The following is a 22,584-nucleotide window of genomic DNA, read 5'->3' on the forward strand; positions in this document are numbered from 1 at the left end:
TGAGGAGACATCGGCAATTTCCTGCAGCATTCTTAGCGTTCTCCGGAAGTGCTAGGGTTGTCTTCCAGTAATACTCATCTTTATTATTATTATTTGCAAATGAGAATACCAGGATTCTTCATAAGTCATCTTATGTAATCCGTAAAGCAGATTTTCTTGGGTATTTTCCGCTCTTGGAAAAACTAACTTAAATTATAATAAATAAATGATAAATATATAAATATTTAAAATATAATAATATAAATCAATTCTGTGCTATTATAAATATAGGAGGACTGTCCACATTCAATAATCTCAGGTTTACGAAAAGGGTAACTTTTGGAAACAAGAAACTTACAACCAGAAGAGTCTCGCTCTGGACTCGCTATTGTTGCTTAATTGACTGACTCGCCACTCGCTCGGGCATCGAATTTATACATTTCGCGGTTTATTGTGTGGAATCTTCAAAAAAAAGAAAAGCTACTGAGAGCTTCGCGATTCTCTTTAACAAACTTATCGGCGACAATGTGCGTCCGCAGCTTAGTATCGCGGCGCGGCGTTCTCTGGACTTTTCACCGACATAACACACACATACACTTTGCAGGATACTTACAATTAGACTGATACACCACTATATAAATAAATGTCATAAATTGTTGTCTGGCATTATTTTGATTCTTATTGGCAAAATGCGGGATAGTTTCGATGGCTTGGTAATTGGTAACCATTGGCATTCGATTGCGAATATAAATGAGAAATTTCCATTACAGGTAAGAATCGGGAAATAATTATACTCAAGATGCGTCTAAGGAAATTCCAACCGACAAGAAAATTGCTTAATCGCCATAGTGGTAGAAAAGAAACCCGTGGAAAAGCGATGATTAATGGAAAATAGAAGGAAGTGTCTTCGATTCACGTGCCTCGCCATCGATGCTACAGGACACAGAAATGCATCGAATGGCCGCACAGCAAGAAGAACCGCAGGAACACCAACCGGTCACCTATCAACGGCAGTTAACCGCCGGTTGCGCTCCTGGTCTTTTCTTTCCCCATTTCTTCATCTCGCTCTTGCAGCCAGCTACACCGTACTGAAGTACGCAACCGCGCCCATAGTGCTCCCGTTCATCGCTAAAATTCCGTGTAACTGCGAACGCCATTGATTTACTGTTAGGAAAACGATCACAGTTCTTTGTAGGCAAATGTTTTCTTCACTATTAAAAATTACCGTTTGTTTGTAACACACCGGTTTCTTCAAGGCTTCCGATCTTTCGACGATCGACCGAAAAAGCCGGCTCGAGAACTCTTTAAGGATACAAATAGCAAAACATGAGTCACGTCACGCACACGCATTTACATGGTCTCTAGTCGACCGATCATGAGATCAGGGTAATCTAGATCGGGAATCTGTGGGAGTACGCGGTGATGTCATCGATAGCGCCAGAGGTGAAAGAAATAGCGTGTGTGTTACGCTAGAGTGAATTTCGCGAGATTGCGAATTACATAAATGGCGAGCATATTACAGCATTCTTTCAAGCGACTATTAATGTGTCATGTGATACTTGGATACATTCCGCCACGTCATTCGCTTGTATGATCGCAGCCGATTCTGATGCCAATAGCGTCGAAGAAACTGGAACTGGGTCACGTGAACCGAACGTGTCGCAAACAGTTATGGCTTTCGACATCCTCGCAACGGGATCCTAACGGGAGAATAAAGTATATATACTACACATTAGTTTTCTATAGATCATAAATTCAATCTAGACACTAGAAATGCAAAAAAGAGGAACTGATCCTTTCTGCGGTGTTCAGCTCATCAAATTTTGAGCGAATAGGCGCAATTGTTAGTTACATGCAATCTCTTTATCATGAAAACCAGAGTGTTGAATGAAATGTGTGAGTGGCGCGATTTCTATGCAAACGTGATTCAATTCCCAGAACTTGAGATGAGCGAGACGGTTCTGGTCCACTAAAACCTAGACCGTATTACGGATACACTAGCGAACGAGCGTTGCTCAAGTCCGTTCAAAGTATTGAAGGCGTCAGATTTCACAGGCTGATCGACATTAAAGAAGAGCCGCTCAAGTAAAAAGATAGAGACTGTCTATGTAAGATAATTCAAATTAACACAGCCCATGCGTGAGTTATGATCTAAAAATTGTCTAAATTGTTCCAATCAGGAGTTACAGATTATTTATCTACTTACTCGTTACAAAATATAAAACAAAATTGCAGGTACGCTGCATGAATTTTCTGAATGTAACAAAAGTGACAGAGAATTATTTCATCGATCACAAAAGAGAAACTAAAACTAACACAAAATGACCGAAATTTCGAACTCGAGATCTAGCTTAAAAATTGAATTGAAGTAATAGATCGATATTCATAATATTTTCTTCTTAATTTAGTTACATTTTTGCATTTTTACAGATGATTCCCTTTGATAACTGCCAATTCGCGGGAAAGCGTGATTCGTATCGTGGCAATTTAAGAAATCAACAGCTAATTTAGCTTCCTACAACCAAGTGCCAATTTCCACATGTTATCTGACGTACATGATACGTGTCACGGGGCGCGCATTTCGCGAGCGAAAAGAAAAGTCATGCGTAGGATGCGCGTGTTGGTGACCGAGACACATTCGTACTCCTACATGTGCGTGCTCGTATAGAAGTATGAGGCAACACACGCATGCACGTGCGAACTTACGATCGAACGCACGCGTTTCTCAGTCTCGCATCGCAGACTTTTCCCACACGTGGTTCTTAGACACGGCTCCCCCTTTTCTGTTCTCTCCTCTAGGCCGCGAGGCTTCGCATCGCCTTCTCCCTTTGCGCGTCTTCTCGCCCGTTCATTTCGTCTTTTCGTTATTCCTTTTTGTTTTCTTCGAACGAGCAACCGTTGCGCAATCTTGCTATACACAACTTTATGGTTTCGCGTAGGTTCACCAGCTATCTATATAAATTGAAAGTCGAAGAGACTACGAGATCCATATCGATAACGATTTCGGGAATAGAGTTGTCAATAACGGCAAAGAAAATTTATGAAAAACTCGCATCACTCAAATTACAATACTACGTTGCTTCAACATCAGTTCTCATTGCCGAGAGTATGATATTTTATAAAATGTTTAGTAAAATATTAATCTACCGTCATACGTTATCTACGAAATTAACTGATTCCGAAAAGCAGAAACGGATAGTGTCCCAAGTCATACGGATTTTACAATTTCATGTATCTAAGAAATAATCCTAAGAAGAGGATCTCAAATTAATTTAATTAATTTAATAAAAACTTTAATTAAAAAACTCTCAAGTGAAATTTCTTCTGTTCGTCTTTTTATAAAAATATTATATGCCACACTCCGATTCATTCGTACAATACATATATTAATCTTGCTTCCATTATTCCGCTTACACATGACCACGAGAAGAAATCGTGCAATAGTAACCATTGAATAACCATGAAATATACCGAGTAATCGAGTATTAGATCGGTCCGCAGCGACATCGGCTACGGCAAAGTAAAGTTAATAAGCCGTGGCGAAACGGATGGAGTTCGAAGGATGCGCAAAGTAACGACACGGTCGCTTGATCACGAAATCAAAGCTGCAGGCGAACAGTCGCGCGTTTTGCTTTCGTTCGTGAAGAAAAACGAAAGGGGCAGTCTGTCTTCTGCGGGTAAGCTTCCGGTTCCTTCCTGCATCGGGCAGATATCACCTGGCGATGAGTCAGAGAAGTCGCTTCCCAGACACCTGTTGCCAGAATCGCGTAGCAGGTTCCATCCGCCATTAGCCACGCGTGTGTTTTCCCTCAAGAGAGTCGACCGCTACTTGTGTGCTCCCGATGCAAACGTACGTCGCGTCTTCCTCCGGTGTTGCCCATTGTCACCGAAACGAGTCCCGGATTCATGGGCCAGCGACTTATGACATCACGGAACCTTCGGGCACTCCTGTTTCTTCGTTACGAAACCTTACTTTCCGTGACCACGAACATGTTGATTAAGTTGATCTTCCTTATCGCGAAAAAAAAAGCAAAATGTCGGTTCGAGGCCTTGCTAAATTCGCGTCACTCAAATTTGCACCGATCAACATAAGAAACCTGTGAAAAAGAAATGAGTGCATTCGGTGCAAGATAATTGGCACGGATGATCGTGAGCGTCACGAAATTTCGGCCGTTCATTCTTCTCGATTAGATCGCCTTAAGTTCGCACCATGAAGCATACATCTGCATCACGCGTGGATCACGGAACAGCTGCGACCCGATGCTGACGGCACGTGTCGGTATCACGTACCTTCGGTCTGCCAATCGCAAGGCTAAATCCTGAGGGAAGATTGGGTCAGGTGTACGATCACGTGCCAGCAGTTGGAAGGTACAGCTTTTTTCATCTCAGGTAACAGCGACGCTTTTTGCTACAAAGAGACGTGCCTCCTCAAATGATCGCTTTGTGGTCAATCATCGTTTTAGCCATTTAGAACGCATCATAAAATCTACAATTCTTCAATGCAAACGCCGGATAATAAATCAAAATGTTTAAAAGATATGATAATTTCGCGCTGTTATGTGACTCAATAATTATGTTAGTGCGTGGGTTATGACGCTTCCTTTTTTGATGGGAAGCCAGACGGGAAGCCTCACGCAAAACCGAAAAGAGGGTCCTTAAGATTCCAAAACGTATAAACCTACGTTCTATCCAGGGTTCTTTATATGGGAATCCACGCAAGTTTCAACCACGTATATTTGTATGCCACTTTTTTTAGAATAATTCTGCAGGAAAAGGAAAAATGTTGCTGAACGCTGACATTTATGCACACTAATATCAGAATACGAATAAAGCACTGTATTCTGATAAAAATACGTTATAGCAGTATCTTTTCTGTTCCGTTTCGTGCAACATTATTCGACAAGAAATGAAATACATGAATATCTTTCGTATTCATGTTAAATATATTAACAAACCATAATGATAATTGAGTCTAGTTATAACAGAAAAATCGAATTCTCAGATACGAAAATCGTACAAACCTGAAGAAAATGTTTAACAGCCAGTGATACGAGGGAGACAAGTAAGGAGACAAAAGAGAAATGCATGTACATTGTGCGTGATACTACTTGTGGGAACCATTGAAATAATATGGTAAGTATTGTAAAGTGCACTGGGTGTATATGTTTGAGAGAGATCGTGAGTCACTTTCCACCCTTTTATGGCGCCGCGCCGGACCAATTAGAACAGGAAACTCATTCAGCCGAGCAAACTAATTAACGCGATGATGCCCGTGCAGATGTGCAGGGTGAGCCAGTCCTTCATTTTGGATTAACGTAGTACAAGTACCGATGAACAACACGTATATTGCGTTCTTTTGCGATTATTTATGGCAGTGAGAATCAAAGCTAAGTTTTTCTACGAGAGCGACCGCGGAAGGAACCCTGAACCTCAACTGGGTTCAGGAAACACAAACGCGAGGACAATGGCACAAAATTATATCCAGAGAAAGAGAAAGAGAAACAAGATTTTAAAAAAATGAAACGCTCTACATTAGTCATTTATAATATAAATATAACATAATTACATTCAATTTAAATCATCGGAACTATAACCTTCCACGTTTGTTAAACGTAAAGTAACTTTCCACTTAAAAGTTGAAAATCTATTATAATTTTTATCTTTATTATAAATAGCGGCTAATTATTTAGAATTATTTTGAAAAATATCTGTAAAAGTGTATCTTACCAAGACAGATGGCATTAATTGATTGATGCGTGTATGTAACCCAGTGTAGTTCCAAACACACGAATAGCTTAATTGCTTTCGGAAGTTTTGTTCGGCATCGACAAGTCGTTGCCTTCCACGACAGGTGTTACGGTAATAACAGGTTATACATGTATATGTATTATTATCACTGCACATGTATACATTACTAATTCTCTCAGTGAATCACTCGTGTTACATTTACATCATATTTATGCGTAATTGTTACACCTTTGTTCAAGACACATGATATTCAGCTTAAATAAAACATTTAAAAAGTATAACAAATTTCTTGATAAACTACAGTAATAGTAATAGTGTAGTATAGTATGAATGCGGAATCAGATTTATGTCAAAACAGGAACCAGTGACAAAGTAACGTTGCTTGGACATTGCTTGGACGTTGCAGGACCGTTATGTACGTTATACGGATCAAACAACCTAAGAAGACTTTACTTTCGTGTTATCACGTCTACTATCCTTTTTACATTCGGAACAATAGACATTAGATGTTTTATTAGAAAGGTGAAATTGGAACTGAGTTGAATTGAATTGAAAAGAGATTCGCGCAAAATAAGGTAATCATAAGCCATAGCTGGAAGGTTTTGTAGATTGATTTCTTGCAACAAAGGATGTCGATCTCGTCGTAGGTACCGCAACCTTGAACTTGTGGACATCCAATGCAGTTGGAGAAGTACATAGCTTGGAGCCTACTCGGAAAGCTTCTAAAATACGCTGTACTGCTAACCCATGATTTTCTTCTTCTGGTCAATGATTTATGCGCGTTTCGTCGAACGAACTGATCGTAACATTCAAGCTATGAAATTCAAGCTGCTCTATACAATGGTTGAAATCTGCGAGAGTCCGACGATTATATATGTATCGCAATTCGCAAAACATCAAATATTGAAACGTTTCAAGAAATGACTATGTATAAAAAAGTACATAATTAGTCAAGGTCTAAAATCAGACTAGAGTAACTTGATTTCCTGTCAAAGTATTAAAACTACGGAATTTATTTATAATTTATAAAATTGTTTTCGATTCGATTAAATCTCGATAAAAAAAAAACAATTCAATTCTCGCGCAGAGTGCAGAATTAAATAATCAAAAAGCGGCTTCACAGAATGCGGACGTCTATCGATTAGCTAATTATCGGAACTCTATACTAGCACTGTTGAAGACTGATAAGTGTTCTTCGAATCTCGCTTGTTTAATAACGAGGATTCTCGCATGCCCTGATGACGTTATCAAATGCAGACATAGTGCTAGACCCACGACGTTATTCCGACTGTCGACTATCATCAGAGTATGGGAACGGCGATGCACGTGCATTTTATCAGGATAAACGTGTGTAAAGCGTTACTCACCGGACTGAAGGTCCGTACATGATAACGCGGGCATTTAACGATTATCAGATACTTTGACAAAATCGACAACAACGGGGTGGCGGGTTTGTCTTATACCGACAAACATCGTGATAGGTAAAACAAGTTTCGTATCGTCGCTTCGTCAATAAGCTCGTGCCGACCGATAAAAAGGGCGATCCGCGGGTACGCTGAAACCACACGATCCTAAGCTTTCATTAATCTACTTCCAAACTTTACAATTCGATTAAACGATCTATCAGGATCGCGCATAGGAAAATTACAACGCGTAAACGCAATTAGTCCTTTATAAACAATTCCGCTCTCAGTTTCGGCAGCTCCGTGTCCGTTCACCAGCGACGCATTAGTAAAAAATGTGGACGATACTTTTACGCATGGCACGTGATCGTGAAATACACGTGTTGTGTAACGCTACTGCAAATACTGTCCCGATCGCAAACGTTCGTAAAGCTTTTACTACGGTCATGAGGAGAACGGCGTCACGCCGTTTATTTTCTATTCGTAACACGAGACAAAGCAGTTACCACACCCTGGCTGCGTGCGCGGTTTGCGCTTAAAACACTTGTATCACGTGTCACGTAAGGCGCGGTATTGGTACGCGTGCCTCATGTTCAGCGACCAGGTCTTGTTAGCACGGAACGTTAGTTTAATTCTTTTAAACTATTGCACGTATTTTCCAAAGTGAAACTCGCTTCACGATGCTCGCTTGCACACTACAAACAAATCAGGCTAATGTATGTGTGAAGCTGGCGTATCATTTCGCGGAAAATCATTAATTATTGAGAGTTCTGGCTCCCTTTTTAATAGTTCTAGAGTTCCTGATAGGTTAAACGCATAGTTCTGGCCATTAAAGCGAAAAAATCGCAAAGCCAACTTCACGCAGCGTCTCCCTTTGTCCTGCGACACTTTCCGCCATAATTCCGGCTAGATTTTAAAAGATCTACAGTTCTACATGAGTTCTAGCGAAAACATTTTTTTTCATCTTTTTATAATTATTAAAGCTAAAAAATGTTTCAGGGAATGACGACTGGTTAATTTCAGAGAGTTCTGTGCTTTGTGAAATATTTCTCGTGTAGTTCTGAACATATTTAACCATTTTCCAAAGAGTTCCGACCGCAAACATTAACAATTATTTAATAAACAATTTTTATCGTCCGAGAAAGACGTATCTACGGAGATATATGTGAGACGCTGGTCGATTTTCGAGAGTTCTGTGAAGATTAAAATATTTCTCGTATAGTTCTGAACGTATTTAAGCGTATTCCAAAGAGTTCCGACCGCAAACATTAACAATTATTTAATAAACAATTTTTATCGGCCGAGAAAGACGTATCTACGGAGATATATGTGAGACGTTGGTCGATTTTCGAGAGTTCTGCTTATTCTAAAACAGTTCTCGTATAGTTCCGGACATGTGCAATGCCTTTCCAAAGAGTTCTGACAGGAACAACGATTAGAAAATTTTTTAAAAAATTATTTCGCCCAAAGAGTGGACGTTTCCGACTTTACCAGTGAGACGCTGGCCGAAATGTCGGAGTTCTGGCTTTCTTAAAATACTTTTCGTATAGTTCCACACGTAATTATGAATTTCCTAAAGAGTGCTACGCACCAGCGACATTGCACAATTTTTTAAAAAAGTAAAACTGCTCGAAAAGTGAACTTTCAGACAGTAAATGTGAAACGCTGGCCGAAATGTCGGAGTTCTGGCTTTCCTAAAATACTTTTCGTATAGTTCCGCACGTACTTATGATTTTTCTACAGAGTGCTATGCGCCAGCGACATTGTACAATTTTTAAAAAAATTAAAACTGCTCGAAAACTGCATTTTAAGACGGAAAAGGGTGAGACGCTGGCCGAACTGTCGGAGTTCTGGCTTCCTAAAATATTTTTCGTACAGTTCCGAAGGTACTTATGAATTTCCTAAAGAGTTCTATGCACCTCTCATACATGGCACTCTGTAGGAAAATCATAAGTACGTGCGGAACTATAAAAGTATTTTAGGAAAGCCAGAACTCCGACATTTCGGCCAGCGTCTCACTGTTAAAGTCGAAAACGTCCACTCTTCGGGTGAAATAATTTTTTAAAACATTTTCTAATCGTTGTTCCTGTCAGAACTCTTTGGAAAGTCATTGCACATGTCCGGAACTATACGAGAACTGTTTTAGAATAAGCAGAACTCTCGAAAATCAACCAGCGTCTCACCCATATCTCCGTATATCCGTCTTTCTCGGACGATAAATTTTTTATTAAATAATTGTTAATGTTTGCGGTCGGAACTCTTTGGAATACGCTTAAATACGTTCAGAACTATACGAGAAATATTTTAATCTTCACAGAACTCTCGAAAATCGACCAGCGTCTCACATATATCTCCGTAGATACGTCTTTCTCGGACGATAAAAATTGTTTATTAAATAATTGTTAATGTTTGCGGTCGGAACTCTTTGGAAAATGGTTAAATATGTTCAGAACTACACGAGAAATATTTCACAAAGCACAGAACTCTCTGAAATTAACCAGTCGTCATTCCCTGAAACATTTTTTAGCTTTAATAATTATAAAAAGATGAAAAAAAATGTTTTCGCTAGAACTCATGTAGAACTGTAGATCTTTTAAAATCTAGCCGGAATTATGGCGGAAAGTGTCGCAGGACAAAGGGAGACGCTGCGTGAAGTTGGCTTTGCGATTTTCTCGCTTTAATGGCCAGAACTATGCGTTTAACCTATCAGGAACTCTAGAACTATTAAAAAGGGAGCCAGAACTCTCAATAATTAATGATTTTCCGCGAAATGATACGCCAGCTTCACACACACCAGACTAATCAGAACGAATTACATTTGTTTCATTTAAAAAGCAACAAAATTTGCATATGTACGTAACAAATGCAAAAAGAAATGTCTTAGTCGAATTTTGTGCCATGATACAGGCGTAAAAATAGTTTGATGCCCAATCCGCAAAAGTAGTTATCCTTCCACACATTTGTTTAAGCGGTAAATCACATTTAGCACTTCCGAACGCTTCTCAATACGAACAAATATGACTTCCTCCACTTGGGGACCAGTGGTCGATGTGCAACAGCCGAGGAAGCTACTACATCGCATTACGAAATTTACCATTAAAAAGCAAAAAGTTTACTATGTCACCAAGAGGCACGCTCACGACAGTCAAAAGTAATCTAACGATATGATTGAAAAATATATTTCACATGTTCTCTGGCACTTACCGATCATGAATATTTATGTACACCTCGGAGGCTCCTTAAGACAGAGTGAGCTTAAAAATTCAGCGATAGGTTATATTCATAAACTGAGGAAGTCTGAGGAAAGAACAAAGAAAGATAGTGCGATGTCTTTTGTACGTCAAGATACATGGACATGAATTTTATTTGCATTCGATTATGCGTCAATTATGTGCCAACTTAATTGCTTTTAAAAATTTCGAGTACTTTCTACGATTAGTCTATTATTCAAGTTTAAATATTTCATAATAAGAAAGATATAATTAAATGACGATATCATTAGTATTTCGCCTCTATTTTAATTAAATATTGAAACGAACAATTTTATTTTATTTTTCACTATCTCTATTTAATTAATTAGATATTTTGTAATTGGTTTAACTATATTTTTCTATGAAATGTCTAAATAACAAAGTGATGTCAGACGACGATATGCTAACGTCATTATGTTTTATTACTGTCACTTTATTCCTTGAGTGGGAGTTATAAATAATATATACTATGCGCCTAATTGCACCGAAAAGTCGAACGGCACGCTCGCATAGCGGGTTGCATATGCTCACGGCGTCTGTTTACCTTCGAAGGCCCATGCATAATTTTACGAGACTATGATTAAATTCCGCACAAGTATACACTTTTTATGCAAATGGTTGCTGATATAATCCAATAAAACATTTGTGAAATTGTAATTATGTTAACAAAGCTCCCTTGATATTACATATTCAATTTCTTACCTGTACGGCGCTGTTGAGAAAGCAATTGTTCTGTCCGGGACCATTAAGAAGACCTTTCGTGCTGGTAAAACTGCTGTTGTGCTCTCGATGTGGCGATTTTTGAAAGTCTTGCACCTGTCCTTCTATTTGATTTCCATGATGGCACTGAGCTGACTGCAAATAACCGGCGAAATCCACTGTGTCCTGGGATGCAGCCTGTTGCTGCAACCCCATTGCAGAAGTCATGCTCGATCAGAATCAAGATAGGATCATCTGAAAGCATTCGTGACAGATGCATAATGACATTCCGTTTCTTGTGAGGAAAGTTTCCGTATAATTTATAACCGCGTTCTATTGTATTTTCTCACCAAAAAATAAACTCTTTCCTCTATAAGAACAGAAATAAATATATAAGATAATCTCTGGTCGGCAATAAAATGTTTCGTGTTATCGGACTGAAAATACTTTCAACGTCGTATAAAATTTTATCGAGTCGCGGCATCCTACACTCGAAGGGAAGCCCTTATTATGCCACAAGCTGTGGCAGTGAACTCGACTCGATAGTATACTCGCGGGAACTCATAAAACCAAATTAGCGGGGAAACTGCAAAGTATAATTACAGAGGGAGATCGCGCGCGATCGATGTAAGAGTGAGAAAAATACCATTACGAGAAGTGGTGAAATGTTCATAAAAGGCTGTAGAAAGGGTGAAATGCGTGAAGAAAAAGGACGTCTAAATGTGTGCTTGCTATGACTGATCGTGAGTGTGACGATGTTAATCTCGAGGAGCCGAGGAAAATGGTCGGTACGAATACGTGCTCGAGAGCATGCCTGGCGCTAGTTGTCCCGTCGTCTTGACTTTCAGGCTTCGGATACAATGCTCTCCGGTTACGTTCCTTTTCTGTTGCCGAGGTCTCGCCACACTCGGTGTTGCACTTATATCGCAGAGTCGCCGAGGAAAACCAGACATGCTTCACTGTGTCTACGTTTCCAAATTCAGAGACGACGGAAGTCTTTAACGTGGTGGTCTAATAGCTAACGACGAGTTGAGTACTCAACAATTAGGAATTTTCAAAAGAGATTGATTAAATTGCACATCTCAGTAATTCACTGAAATAAACTATATATAAATTATCAATAAGCTAGTTAATTATTTGTTTTAAATTTCTGATTTGTAAACTCTCTGTTATCCAAAATCCATCAATGTAAAGAAGAAGATATTAATATGTATAAAATAATAGATAATACTATATACTCTAAATCATCTCCATTTATACTAAAAGGCTTAGAGTACCCCACTAAATTGTCATCAATCGAATGAGATAATTCTAATCGCAGGTCGTCGACGAGCAGGAAATCGAAAGACACCACATGTTATGAAACCACCGTTTTGTATTTTAGTAGAATAGAAACTACCGGAAGCCTCTCAGAAAATAGAGCACAATGACTTACGACCGGTAATTACGCTGATCTGCCACTTCGTTCACGGACGAAGCTGCACGATAAAGCACAAATCAAGCATAAACGCGACTTTACTACGCCCATTATAAAATGGTGAGTTTATGGCGAATGGCATTTATCTCCAGTTGGCCATGTGCAAAATGCGAATAAACTGACCAGTTGGCCTCTCGAGGTGTCGTCCCGCGTTTATCTGTCCTTGGCATGGCGCGCAAAAGGAATTTTCATTTACACGAATCGCGTCAAGCAAGAACACTCGATTTCATTCCTTTCGAAGTTGCTGCACGATAGAACGGACCAAACTAAGCTATTGTCTCATGCACGGATCTAACTCTCCCGAACATGTCATCCATGACGTCGAATATGTTAACTTTTACGCTTCAAGGTATCGGATATGCGGAACACGTCGTATTATTATATTAATGACTAAATGTTAATTATTTTTTAAATATTTCTAATTCAAATACATGTGAATTTTTTAAGATTTAAGAAAACAAACTAGAATACATCATTGATGGCGTTGTCGGATTTATTATTATTCAAACTTGCATCGCAGATTATATAGCGCAATTATGGCTGCGTTCCGATATTAACTGCCAGTACTGAAAAGCTATAGTTTATGTCACGTATACTATAGATTTTCAGTACTGGCAGTAATATCGGAACGCAGCCTATATAGCTTAGTATATTTTTATAGATTTCAAAATAAAAACAGAAAAAATTTCCGGTACCGGGAATCGAACCCGAGCCTCCTGGGTGAGAGCCAGGTATCCTAGCCACTAGACCATACCGGATTATGGCAAGTAACAACTAACAAAATCTGAAGTACAACGAACCATTCTTATCTCGAAAATATTGTAGATTGTAAAACTATCCATCTCTATTAAAATTAATTTTTAATTTTACCTAAATTTATTATAATATTTACGTTAATATCACGTTTCCTAAGATTAGAAGATGTTACTAAAGAAACATGTTAATTTGTATACGTTTTACCACGTAAACAAATAATAAAACAAAGTCAAAATAAAACACTTATTGAAATATAACTATAATAAAATTATATTATCTTTTTAAATCATATGTAAATGCGAAATAGCGTAAATGGCAAAAAGATATCGAGAAGCATAATATTATAGTTATTTTCTCGACCTGTTATCTCCCTTTCTTGACACATACACACAAAGTCAAAAATGAACAGATTTTAAAATATTACGATTATAATAAAACAGTAAAAATAAATATTATCTTTTTTACGTAAATGTTAAATTTTATTGTAGCAGAGTGTAAGTATTGTGATTTTTCATATTAGTATTACAATCTTCATTGCCTGCCTAAAAGTTGAGAATAGTTATAACGAACAATATATGACAACAATATATGCTTTGCAGGTTCCGAAGAACGGAGAAATTTCTTAAACTACGACACAGTCGTCTCCCCTACGAACGTAGTTCGTATACGTGTTGTGCATACTAACGTAACAAACCTTCGTGTTGTCTCGTACAACATGCACGAGCAGCTATTTATAGATGACGCAGAACGACCGATTTCTTTCACGTTTAGGATACATCATTTCTTTATTTTTCCATAAACTAGTGGTGTTATGGTACGCAGTTGGAAAATGGAGGAAACCGCGTGCGACTGCGAATAAACCAGGAAAGAAAACAGACATCTAAGGCATCACATTGGTGATGAGAAGGAAATGGGAGAACGGAGAGAGAAAACCTCGTGAATTACGGCATAAAGTTTAAATGTGCGTTGCTATTGCGCGTGGTTATTTTCGTTGGCGTCTCATTTGCGACGCGGGATGTCGAGGAGGAGAAACCGTCGAAGGCGCCGTGATGCCCACCCCGTTGAAAGAAAAACATGCAAATTAGGCCGCGCTGTCAATCCGAATCCGAGGACATTGACGCGTAGAACCGTTTGGCGGACATTATCGTTGGTTGTAAAAGTCCGATGTGTGTAATAAAAGCTACGTGTTGAATGAACTGGAAGAACGCGAAGACTGAAGGTCTTGAACCAAGCAATCTCCATAGGAAATTTCCTATGTAATAATCTTCCGCATAGTCACTACGTTGAAATATCGACAAGAGAGACATTGTCAATTTATTTCAGCTGATATTAATTTCTTTCGGAGTATTGTCGCGTTGCATTACAATGTTTTGCGAGGGCAGCACGATAAACTCCGCGGTAACAACCGTAAAGAGTCAACGCAAACAACAATGCAAGAACATTGCAGAAGAAGAAGTTGGTAGAACATCTCGCGTCAGAAGAGAGCCTTGGCAACGGTTGGTCATGACAATGAAAAACGGAACATCCCTTTTCGCTTCTCGATAGCGATTTATGCGGTTTATGCGGTTTATGCGGTTTATGCGGTGCGCGGATGCAGATGCAAAGTAATGAGACGATTTTTGCAGCAGCTAAACATTCTAATCTAATCTGCATTGGATAGAAAACTTTATTCGATTGTTTTCGACAATTATTCAAGTTACAATTTTATAAAAATTCTTCTTCTCTAATGATTGTTTGGAATAATCATAGACAATTTTGTGAAAAGAGATAGGAACAATAAACATTTTTGTTTTAAACTTTGCGTCTGTTGTTCCGAATAAATATCGAGTTATTCTGGATCGTATACACTGTACAGAAATATCTACAATAATGTATACTTGGTTACTTTTATTTTCAACAGAGCTTTTGCAGTTAGACTTGAAACGCGACTGAATCCCGCATGCATTTTTTTCGCTGATAAACGCCCACGGATTAATTATGAATCGCATTGTACTTGACGGCCGTGTGAAGCGAGTTGGTTCCCGGTTTATCTCTGCACGGCTTTCCTGTAAAACGACGATTACCATGGCTCTGTATTTACGTATGTGCGAACACGACGAGGTAGTACGGGAAGATGCGCCTTAGTGACGGAAAACTTCCACTACTGAAACGATGAGCATAATAGAAAACTAAGTTAAGAAACGTAGATAATCTTTATAACGTGGATTAAATAAAAAGTGAATCAAAGGTAGAGAACGACGCGTGGAGAATTAGCAATACACTAATCAAGAGACAACAGAATGATTCTTTAAGAAATGTCGAGCAGAGAAAGGAAAGGCGTTCTGAAATGAGCATAAAGTCTCATACGGAACGTAGGACGAGAAAGACCCGTATACCACTTCGCAAACATAGAACAAAGAATCATTTCAAAGACTCTTCCTCACAAAATATTGCGATAGGGTCCTAAAAAAAGGACAAAAACCTTGTGTAAGCTAGGAGAGTTACGTCAAGCTCAGAGACAATGGAGGAAGACGAGCGTCTTGGAAACTCGGAAATGCGATTGACGCAGTAATCCTTTCATCGGTCATTTATCACTGGATGGAGCCAAAGATTTTCGAGTATTATTATGATCGTGCAATTGCAATTTTCTATGTCAATAACGCGTGGAGTAATCAATAGTTCTATGGCGGCATCCATCAAATTTGCAATTTGAAACAGTTAACAGTAATCAGTTCAACTCAGTCTCAACTGGATCTGTAAGAAGATTATTTGCATTAAGATGAATATCTGTAGTTATTATATTGTTGAAATTTTGGCATCGCGCGATTTTATACGATATTATTGATGTCTACGCTCAATCAAAACGTTAACTTTCCAAGTCCAATCACGTGAGCACTTGATCTCTTAAAAACAAAAGGGTTTCTCTTTCTTCGTGCTTCTTTAGGTTCGAAAGCGGCGATTACCATGATTTACTCGGCAATCTACAGGTGTGCCTTTGTTAGTGTGTTCTCTTTTTCAAGAGTTGCCCCTATTACAACATAATTTCTAGCCAAATTTCCCGAAAGGGTATTTTTGTGCTCAACATGTGACTGTCGATCGTGACATCATAAGTATATTTATTGAACGTTAGTCTTGCATTTAAAGAAATATTCAAAAAATCATACACGTACATATACAAGGCATCCACCTGCGTCTGGAAAAACGTTTCAACAATTACCTTAAACAACGTACTATTACATAACATTTTGAAGAATTTGAAAGAACCTGATTCCTTTGCCATTTTGTGTTGCATTCGAAGCATCAGCCTCGAGCATAAAACCACACATTTTTTCAAGGATGCACCTGCGTATGAAGTATCGAATATTACCGAGCTGCGCATGGCGCTTGCGGTCTTCAGGAAAAACTTGTCTGACTGGTAATGTATAAAATACATCGAGTCTATTGACACGAGGAGCAACAGGAGCAAAACGCTCGGAAGAGCACGAGGCTGTGGTGAAACGTACAAGCTCTTAATAAATTGTTCCCTTATGATATCGTCGCAACGCGGAATTTACGTAACGCGTAGATTATCTTCTTGCAACATTCTTCCTCTATTCCAGTAAAAACATCTTCAGTGAATAATACTGAAAATATTTACCGTATAAAAATATATATGTGTACATATATATCATTCCTTGAACAAACATCCATTCGATGAAACTGTAGCGCGATTCCGATGATGTAACTTGTTTGGTATCCTACATATATTGTAAATTACACAGGTATAGAACAAATACATAATAGTACACGCTTGGTGGACTAATTATGATTGATTAAATGATTAACGCGAAAAGGGAACATTGTCATGGCATAGTTAATTTCGACTAATAGTCGACCGCTCAACTGGTAGGTGTGCCATGTTTAAATAAATGTCTAACCAGTCCCAAGATAAACTTTCGTGCGAGTTGATCTCGAACAGAGTGACTTGATATGCATTTGCTTCATGCGCATCTGTGATCATGTATAAAGAAGTATGTGCTATGTCTTTCTACTCTATAAAAAATTAAGTAACAAGCGCTTCTAGTTTATGGTGTAATTTACATGTAAATTACAAGTTTCAAGTAAAATACATTGATTTTTATATTTAATTTTCAACTTTCACACGTGCGTATCGCGTTTAAAAGCTTTAGATATGACAAAATGCCATGATATAATGTCTTTTATTAGATCACTCGTTCACAACATATGATTCACAACGATATGATCGCATGACGACTATTTTACACCTTCGAGGCCACCAGTGGAATGCTGGGTTACTTCGTGATGATAATACAGCTCACTGATTATCGTGGACCTCGAAGCCTCCTCAGGGTCGCTTAAGTTACGTTGTAACGATGCCCAGGCGGCGAACCGGTTGCGGCTCCGGATCCTCAGGTCCTGCCACTGCACTTATTTGGCCCCGGGATCGCCCTCCATCACTAACCCGATCCCAATGCAGACGAAAACAAGAAGAAAAGGGCACGAAGGAACCCGCAAAAATTAACCACGCGCTCGCTCGCACCTGGTCCAAGGATAAAAACACATAGTCGGTCCGGTTCGGAATTCAAATATTCCTCACCGCAAAAGAGAAACTCCGACCAGCTGCAAGCTTTTATGCACACTGCTTTCGTCGTGATAATCTTTCTATGGAAAGAGAAAGAGTGAGTGAAAAAGTGAACAATAATAATACGTGATGCGAACGCTACAAATAAATGCTATGCATAAATTTCGTTTGTTTGACGAGCTGGTTAACAGTCGCTGTACAGCTCTTATTGCATGCGAGAATCAAGTTGACATCAATGACAGAATGCAATGCAGTAAATATATTATCATTCACAGCTTTTTCCTCTCGATAACGTGTCAATTGTGAACACTTCCGGGACACAATGCGCTAGATAGTCGCACTTCGTTTTCAGAGAGATACAATCGCGATGCGCCAGCAGGCTAGATTTATAAATCTAACGATAAATCTATCACAGCGGGGCAAAAGCTGACCACTATCGCGGCCATGGTTACTTGCCAGAAGCGCCCTGCAAACCTTATATTATACATACAGTCGCGTGCAAGGTTCTCTTTCCCTTTCCTCTCGTTAGAGACACTGCCGGCCGCCACACGGCATTTTATTTTTTCTCTTTTTCAAATAAATAAATGAACCGTAAGAAATACGATTTATTCCCGCATCGTTATTTTTATTTTTTCTCCATTTTGTCACTTGGTCATTACTCGCAGTTAGAAAGCGAAGCCCTTCGTGCGCATCCTCAAGAGGCCGGATACTCTTTTTCCTCCTCTAAATAGGGAAATCTATAACTTCCCCGCAAGAGATCCTCGCCTTTTCATATTTACCCCCATACTTTATTATACAAATGGTTGAACCCTTCAGCGGTCTATCATTAATACGAGAAAGTTAAAAAGAATTCTCAAGAAATTCGCAACGAATTAAATAAATTTCAAGACAAATATTCTTTGTTGTAATTAACCAAACTCTTGATTCATATTTATATTTTGATAAAGCAGTTATTAATTTTTTCATTACGATAAATATGAGATAGGTTCCAACTATAAACAATTCGATGTGGAAACCGTTAAAGCAAATTCCCAATACTTAATTGTTGGACCTCGTTAAAGATCCACTTTATCAAATGAAAAGATCGCGTGAACACGCAAGTTGCACGCTATTATCATTTGCTCAGCGGTCCCCGCCTATGGCATTGCAGGGCGTCACATATTCCCATAGGAAAGGTAGATAGGTGGTAGTTCCACGGACTACCGTTTGCTCATAGTCAGTAATATCCGTATAGACCATCGAAGCAACACGTGCCATCCCGACTTATCATAAAGTTCTTTCATACTCCAATATACATCGCGGTTCGTCGAGGAGAAGAAAGCTTATTACTACAAATACTAAAATACAATTAATAAAAGTGTAAAAAAGAGTGACAAACGCAAACAATAACGCGATGATGAACGAATACGACATGAAAGGCATTCACAAATACATGGACCATTCGGTTATCCCAACGGATCCTAACACGACAATGCATCTTGCCAAAATAAACGTCATTACACCAATCATCTCCGAGCCCATACGCAACATCATGGACTTCACGCTTCTGGTGACAGGCGTCAGCTTAAATACATTGCTCGGTCTTGTTATCATATTAAATCCCTACATGCACACTTCCACCAACTGTTACGTAATGAGTCTAGTATTTTCGAATGTGTTAATTCTGGTTGAACCGCTTAAGCAAGTACTCGATTGGAGTTTCGATATAAATCTGAACATGAATTTTGACTACATGTTCTTGGTGAGCTTTTCCACGTCCATTCTGACAATAATTCTGCTGAAAATCGAAGCGTACATCGTTGTTTGTCACAAAAATTCACGTCTTCATAAGCAATTGTTGAACATTTCAACAGCTGTAAAATGCATCTTATATGTATGGACAATATGCGTTATGGTAACAGTCATGGAATTGCACTTGTACATACACTTTGAAGAGGAGGTCATGCATCACATTTACGAGACCTCTACCATCATGTTCCTAGTATTTCCATGTTTCATTTTCGTAATGCTCGATTCCTTTATTTTATACGATCTGATAATATTGAAATTAATAGATGGCACATGGCCGAGCAAAGATACCAAGCATTTCATTTTTCTGAGTGAGTGGGAATTTTAAATTTTAATATTAATGCAACGTATTGCCACGTTATTCAAGTATCGGAATTATATTATAGTTGGCATAACTATTGGATATGTTTCAACTATGATACCATACCGAGTCACGAGAGCTATTGCTCTTGTAACAGAATCTTGCTGCAGCGATATGGCGATAGAGGTAGTTTATACAATGCTTAAAATATATCCATTGATTCTGCCGATAACGTGTTTTGTCATATCGAACGAATTTTGTCAAGCGATCAAGGTAACACTAGAATATTATCAAAATCCAATATTATACTCTATTAAGTAGATTTATTAACTTTTTTATTTCAGAAAATGCTAGTTTATCGACGAGAGATGAAATTTTCGCCATAATAACCGAGTAAGAAATCACAAATATCGAAACAAACAGTGATACGTATAATATACAGCACGTGCGACAAGTGCGATCAGTCCGGAAGTGATAATGTACGTGCTTCAGGAATTCAATGATTGCAGTGTTGCATCGATGTAAACAGACATCGCTTCAAGCACCTCTTATGAGGTAAGAATCATCGTTTTTTTTTTATTTTTAATGTCGAACCACCATGTATTATAGGTCGTTTAAATCGTCTACAATATCCGCTAAGGATAAAAAAGCATGCCATTAAAAAAAATGGTGATCCTGAAATCTTCGAAGTACCTCAGAGAAAAACAACATGTTATGACCTTCTTAATACCGTATACAGCTTTTGTAACTACAATATTTTCATCGTGTATATTAAAAAATATCTATGATTCTATCACCTTTGAGCATCATCTTATCCACTTTATATAATCTTGTAAGAAATCGTCACACTTATGTCGCGCTTTCAAATAATTTATTATTCCTAAGACTAACTTAAAATTCATGCGTAGCAAGCACATCCGCTCTCATGAGGGAAGTAAGAAGCAACGAGCAGAGAATCTGCACAGAAATTTTCGAATTCACCGAGCTCTGTATGCAAATTAGCTTCCTCTTAAGCCTCTCCTCTCCGAGAGCAAAAGTTAAACTAGCATTGTACTTGTGAGTCTCATGTACGTTTATGCAGATTAAGAAATATGTATTGTGTATCTTGTATTGTGCAAATCATAATAAATACCACTAAATTGTATAAGTTTTGCATTATTATAGGAAATGAATTTCTTAAGAATTATTATAGATATAATTAATGCATATATGCTTGAATATTCTGTGTATCTCGTATCCAACGTGCGTTTCGTTGAATTAAAATTACATGCGGGTAAAAGACGTTTCTTGAAACCCATTCAGCTGTAATGTTACGCTTCTTTTCTAACGACGAGTGGGCATTTATCAAATCGAGGATAAAATCGAGGTTGCAACTACCAAGTTGTATCCTATCTGTCCCCTCGCGATTAGGAATTCCTCTTGCAACTCGTTTCGTATTCCTTTCCTTGCGATTTCCTGGCAGCATCCAAACGAGGAGGTTTGCCAACGGCGCGCGTAAAGATCGAGCTGCATACTAAAGAAGATGAGACAACATTACTGGTAAAGGTTCGTTCACAAGTGTTTCATAGTTTTATAGTTTGCGCTAATTGTCCCTTGTAATTAATATTTTAATAAACATTGAGATATATAATTGCATTTTTTAATCTTACTTTTTTAATATTATGCTGAGATTGTTCGACAAATTCGAAGTAACGAAGTAACAGAGTTAATAATTAAAGACTTGTACACCATTTTCCAATTACTCCCTAAGCCACATTAACAACAGAAAATTGTAAAGAAGATATCTGAAAGGCAATGTACTGCTCTTTTGCTTCCTTAAAATATAAAAATCTCTATAAGATACATGTTGCCAATATACAAGATACATATGTACATACATGTATCCTACATGCCATCGTTGCTGAGAAAAGGAAGATTACGAAGAATCAGAAAATCGGTGAACCAGAACGCTCAGACAGAGCATCCGGTTCGACGAATGAGCTAAGTCTTTACGATTACATAAATATATTCTTCAAACATTTAAGCTTAATTAATGTTCAACTTTCAATTTCATCGTAATTAAAAAATGGTTTACAAATCTATTATACAAACGATGTCAAAATAGCATATAATAAAAATAATTGTGCAAAAAATATAGTAACTGTATATTAAAATATATATTTTATGCATTTTAATTCATTTCATATGTAATTTTTTTGGTCTCTTTAATAGGTATCATACATTTATATAAGATAGAGGAAAGGTGCCGAAACTGACATAGACCTTCTAAAGAGACATTACCCCTATTTCTCAGAAAGTAAATGTTACACTTTATCAAAACTAATATGAACGCGATCTATTTAGTTAGTTAACGTGCTAAGAACTCATTGTTTATACATTTCTTGTTTGTTTATATGCTAAATGAGCTTATATCGAGTTCTTGAAGTTTGAAAGTGTTTTTTTTCTATAAGTTTTCCAAGTTCTTTGACAAATTACGTAGTTTAAATAACGGTAGTTATCTCTTTTTATACTATACTCATTTTATACTCAAGTCCTTCTACATGCTTGCTAAAAATATTGTATTTTTATTTTTATCTTTATTACTTTCTTTACGATACAATTTCAAATTTAGATTTTAAATT

The 22,584-nt window shown here is 38.0% G+C and overlaps 2 protein-coding genes and 1 non-coding gene across 4 annotated transcripts in view; 1 reads left to right on the top strand and 2 right to left on the bottom strand.

Annotated features, from left to right (window-relative positions):
* LOC105286039 overlaps positions 1-22,584 on the bottom strand; it is an 84,276-nt gene that overhangs the window by 50,198 nt on the left and 11,494 nt on the right. The window contains exon 2 of the mRNA XM_011350668.3: positions 11,084-11,335. Within this exon, the coding sequence (XP_011348970.1) occupies positions 11,084-11,308 (225 nt within the window). The 5' untranslated portion in view covers positions 11,309-11,335. The remainder of the gene's footprint in view (positions 1-11,083; positions 11,336-22,584) is intronic.
* Positions 13,244-13,315, bottom strand: Trnae-cuc. The gene has a single exon. It is a non-coding gene; the product is annotated as a tRNA-Glu (tRNA).
* LOC105286036 lies at positions 17,120-21,098 on the top strand. Of its 2 annotated transcripts, none has more exons than XR_895167.2 (3): positions 17,120-19,973; positions 20,049-20,518; positions 20,573-21,098. XR_895167.2 is itself a non-coding variant. In XM_011350665.2 (3 exons), the coding sequence occupies exons 1-3, from the start codon at positions 19,268-19,270 to the stop codon at positions 20,347-20,349; spliced, it is 936 nt and encodes a 311-aa protein (XP_011348967.1). In that variant the 5' UTR covers positions 17,120-19,267; the 3' UTR covers positions 20,350-21,098. The 2 variants fall into 2 exon arrangements, 1 of the variants encoding a protein (XP_011348967.1); XM_011350665.2 differs by having other exon boundaries at positions 20,049-20,236; positions 20,308-21,098.

The sequence above is a fragment of the Ooceraea biroi genome, chromosome 10 (genome assembly GCF_003672135.1).
Source record: "Ooceraea biroi isolate clonal line C1 chromosome 10, Obir_v5.4, whole genome shotgun sequence".
In the NCBI taxonomy this organism is placed as follows: domain Eukaryota; kingdom Metazoa; phylum Arthropoda; class Insecta; order Hymenoptera; family Formicidae; genus Ooceraea; species Ooceraea biroi.

What these genes read in the sequence shown, in the direction of transcription:
- LOC105286036 (XM_011350665.2), top strand. Translation starts at nt 19,268, where the DNA reads ATGATGAACGAATACGACATGAAAGGCATTCACAAATACATGGACCAT. An exon ending in CAAGCATTTCATTTTTCTGA is followed by an intron (nt 19,974 to 20,048) that starts GTGAGTGGGAAT and finishes ATTATATTATAG; the next exon opens with TTGGCATAACTATTGGATAT. An exon ending in AATTTTGTCAAGCGATCAAG is followed by an intron (nt 20,237 to 20,307) that starts GTAACACTAGAA and finishes TTTTTATTTCAG; the next exon opens with AAAATGCTAGTTTATCGACG.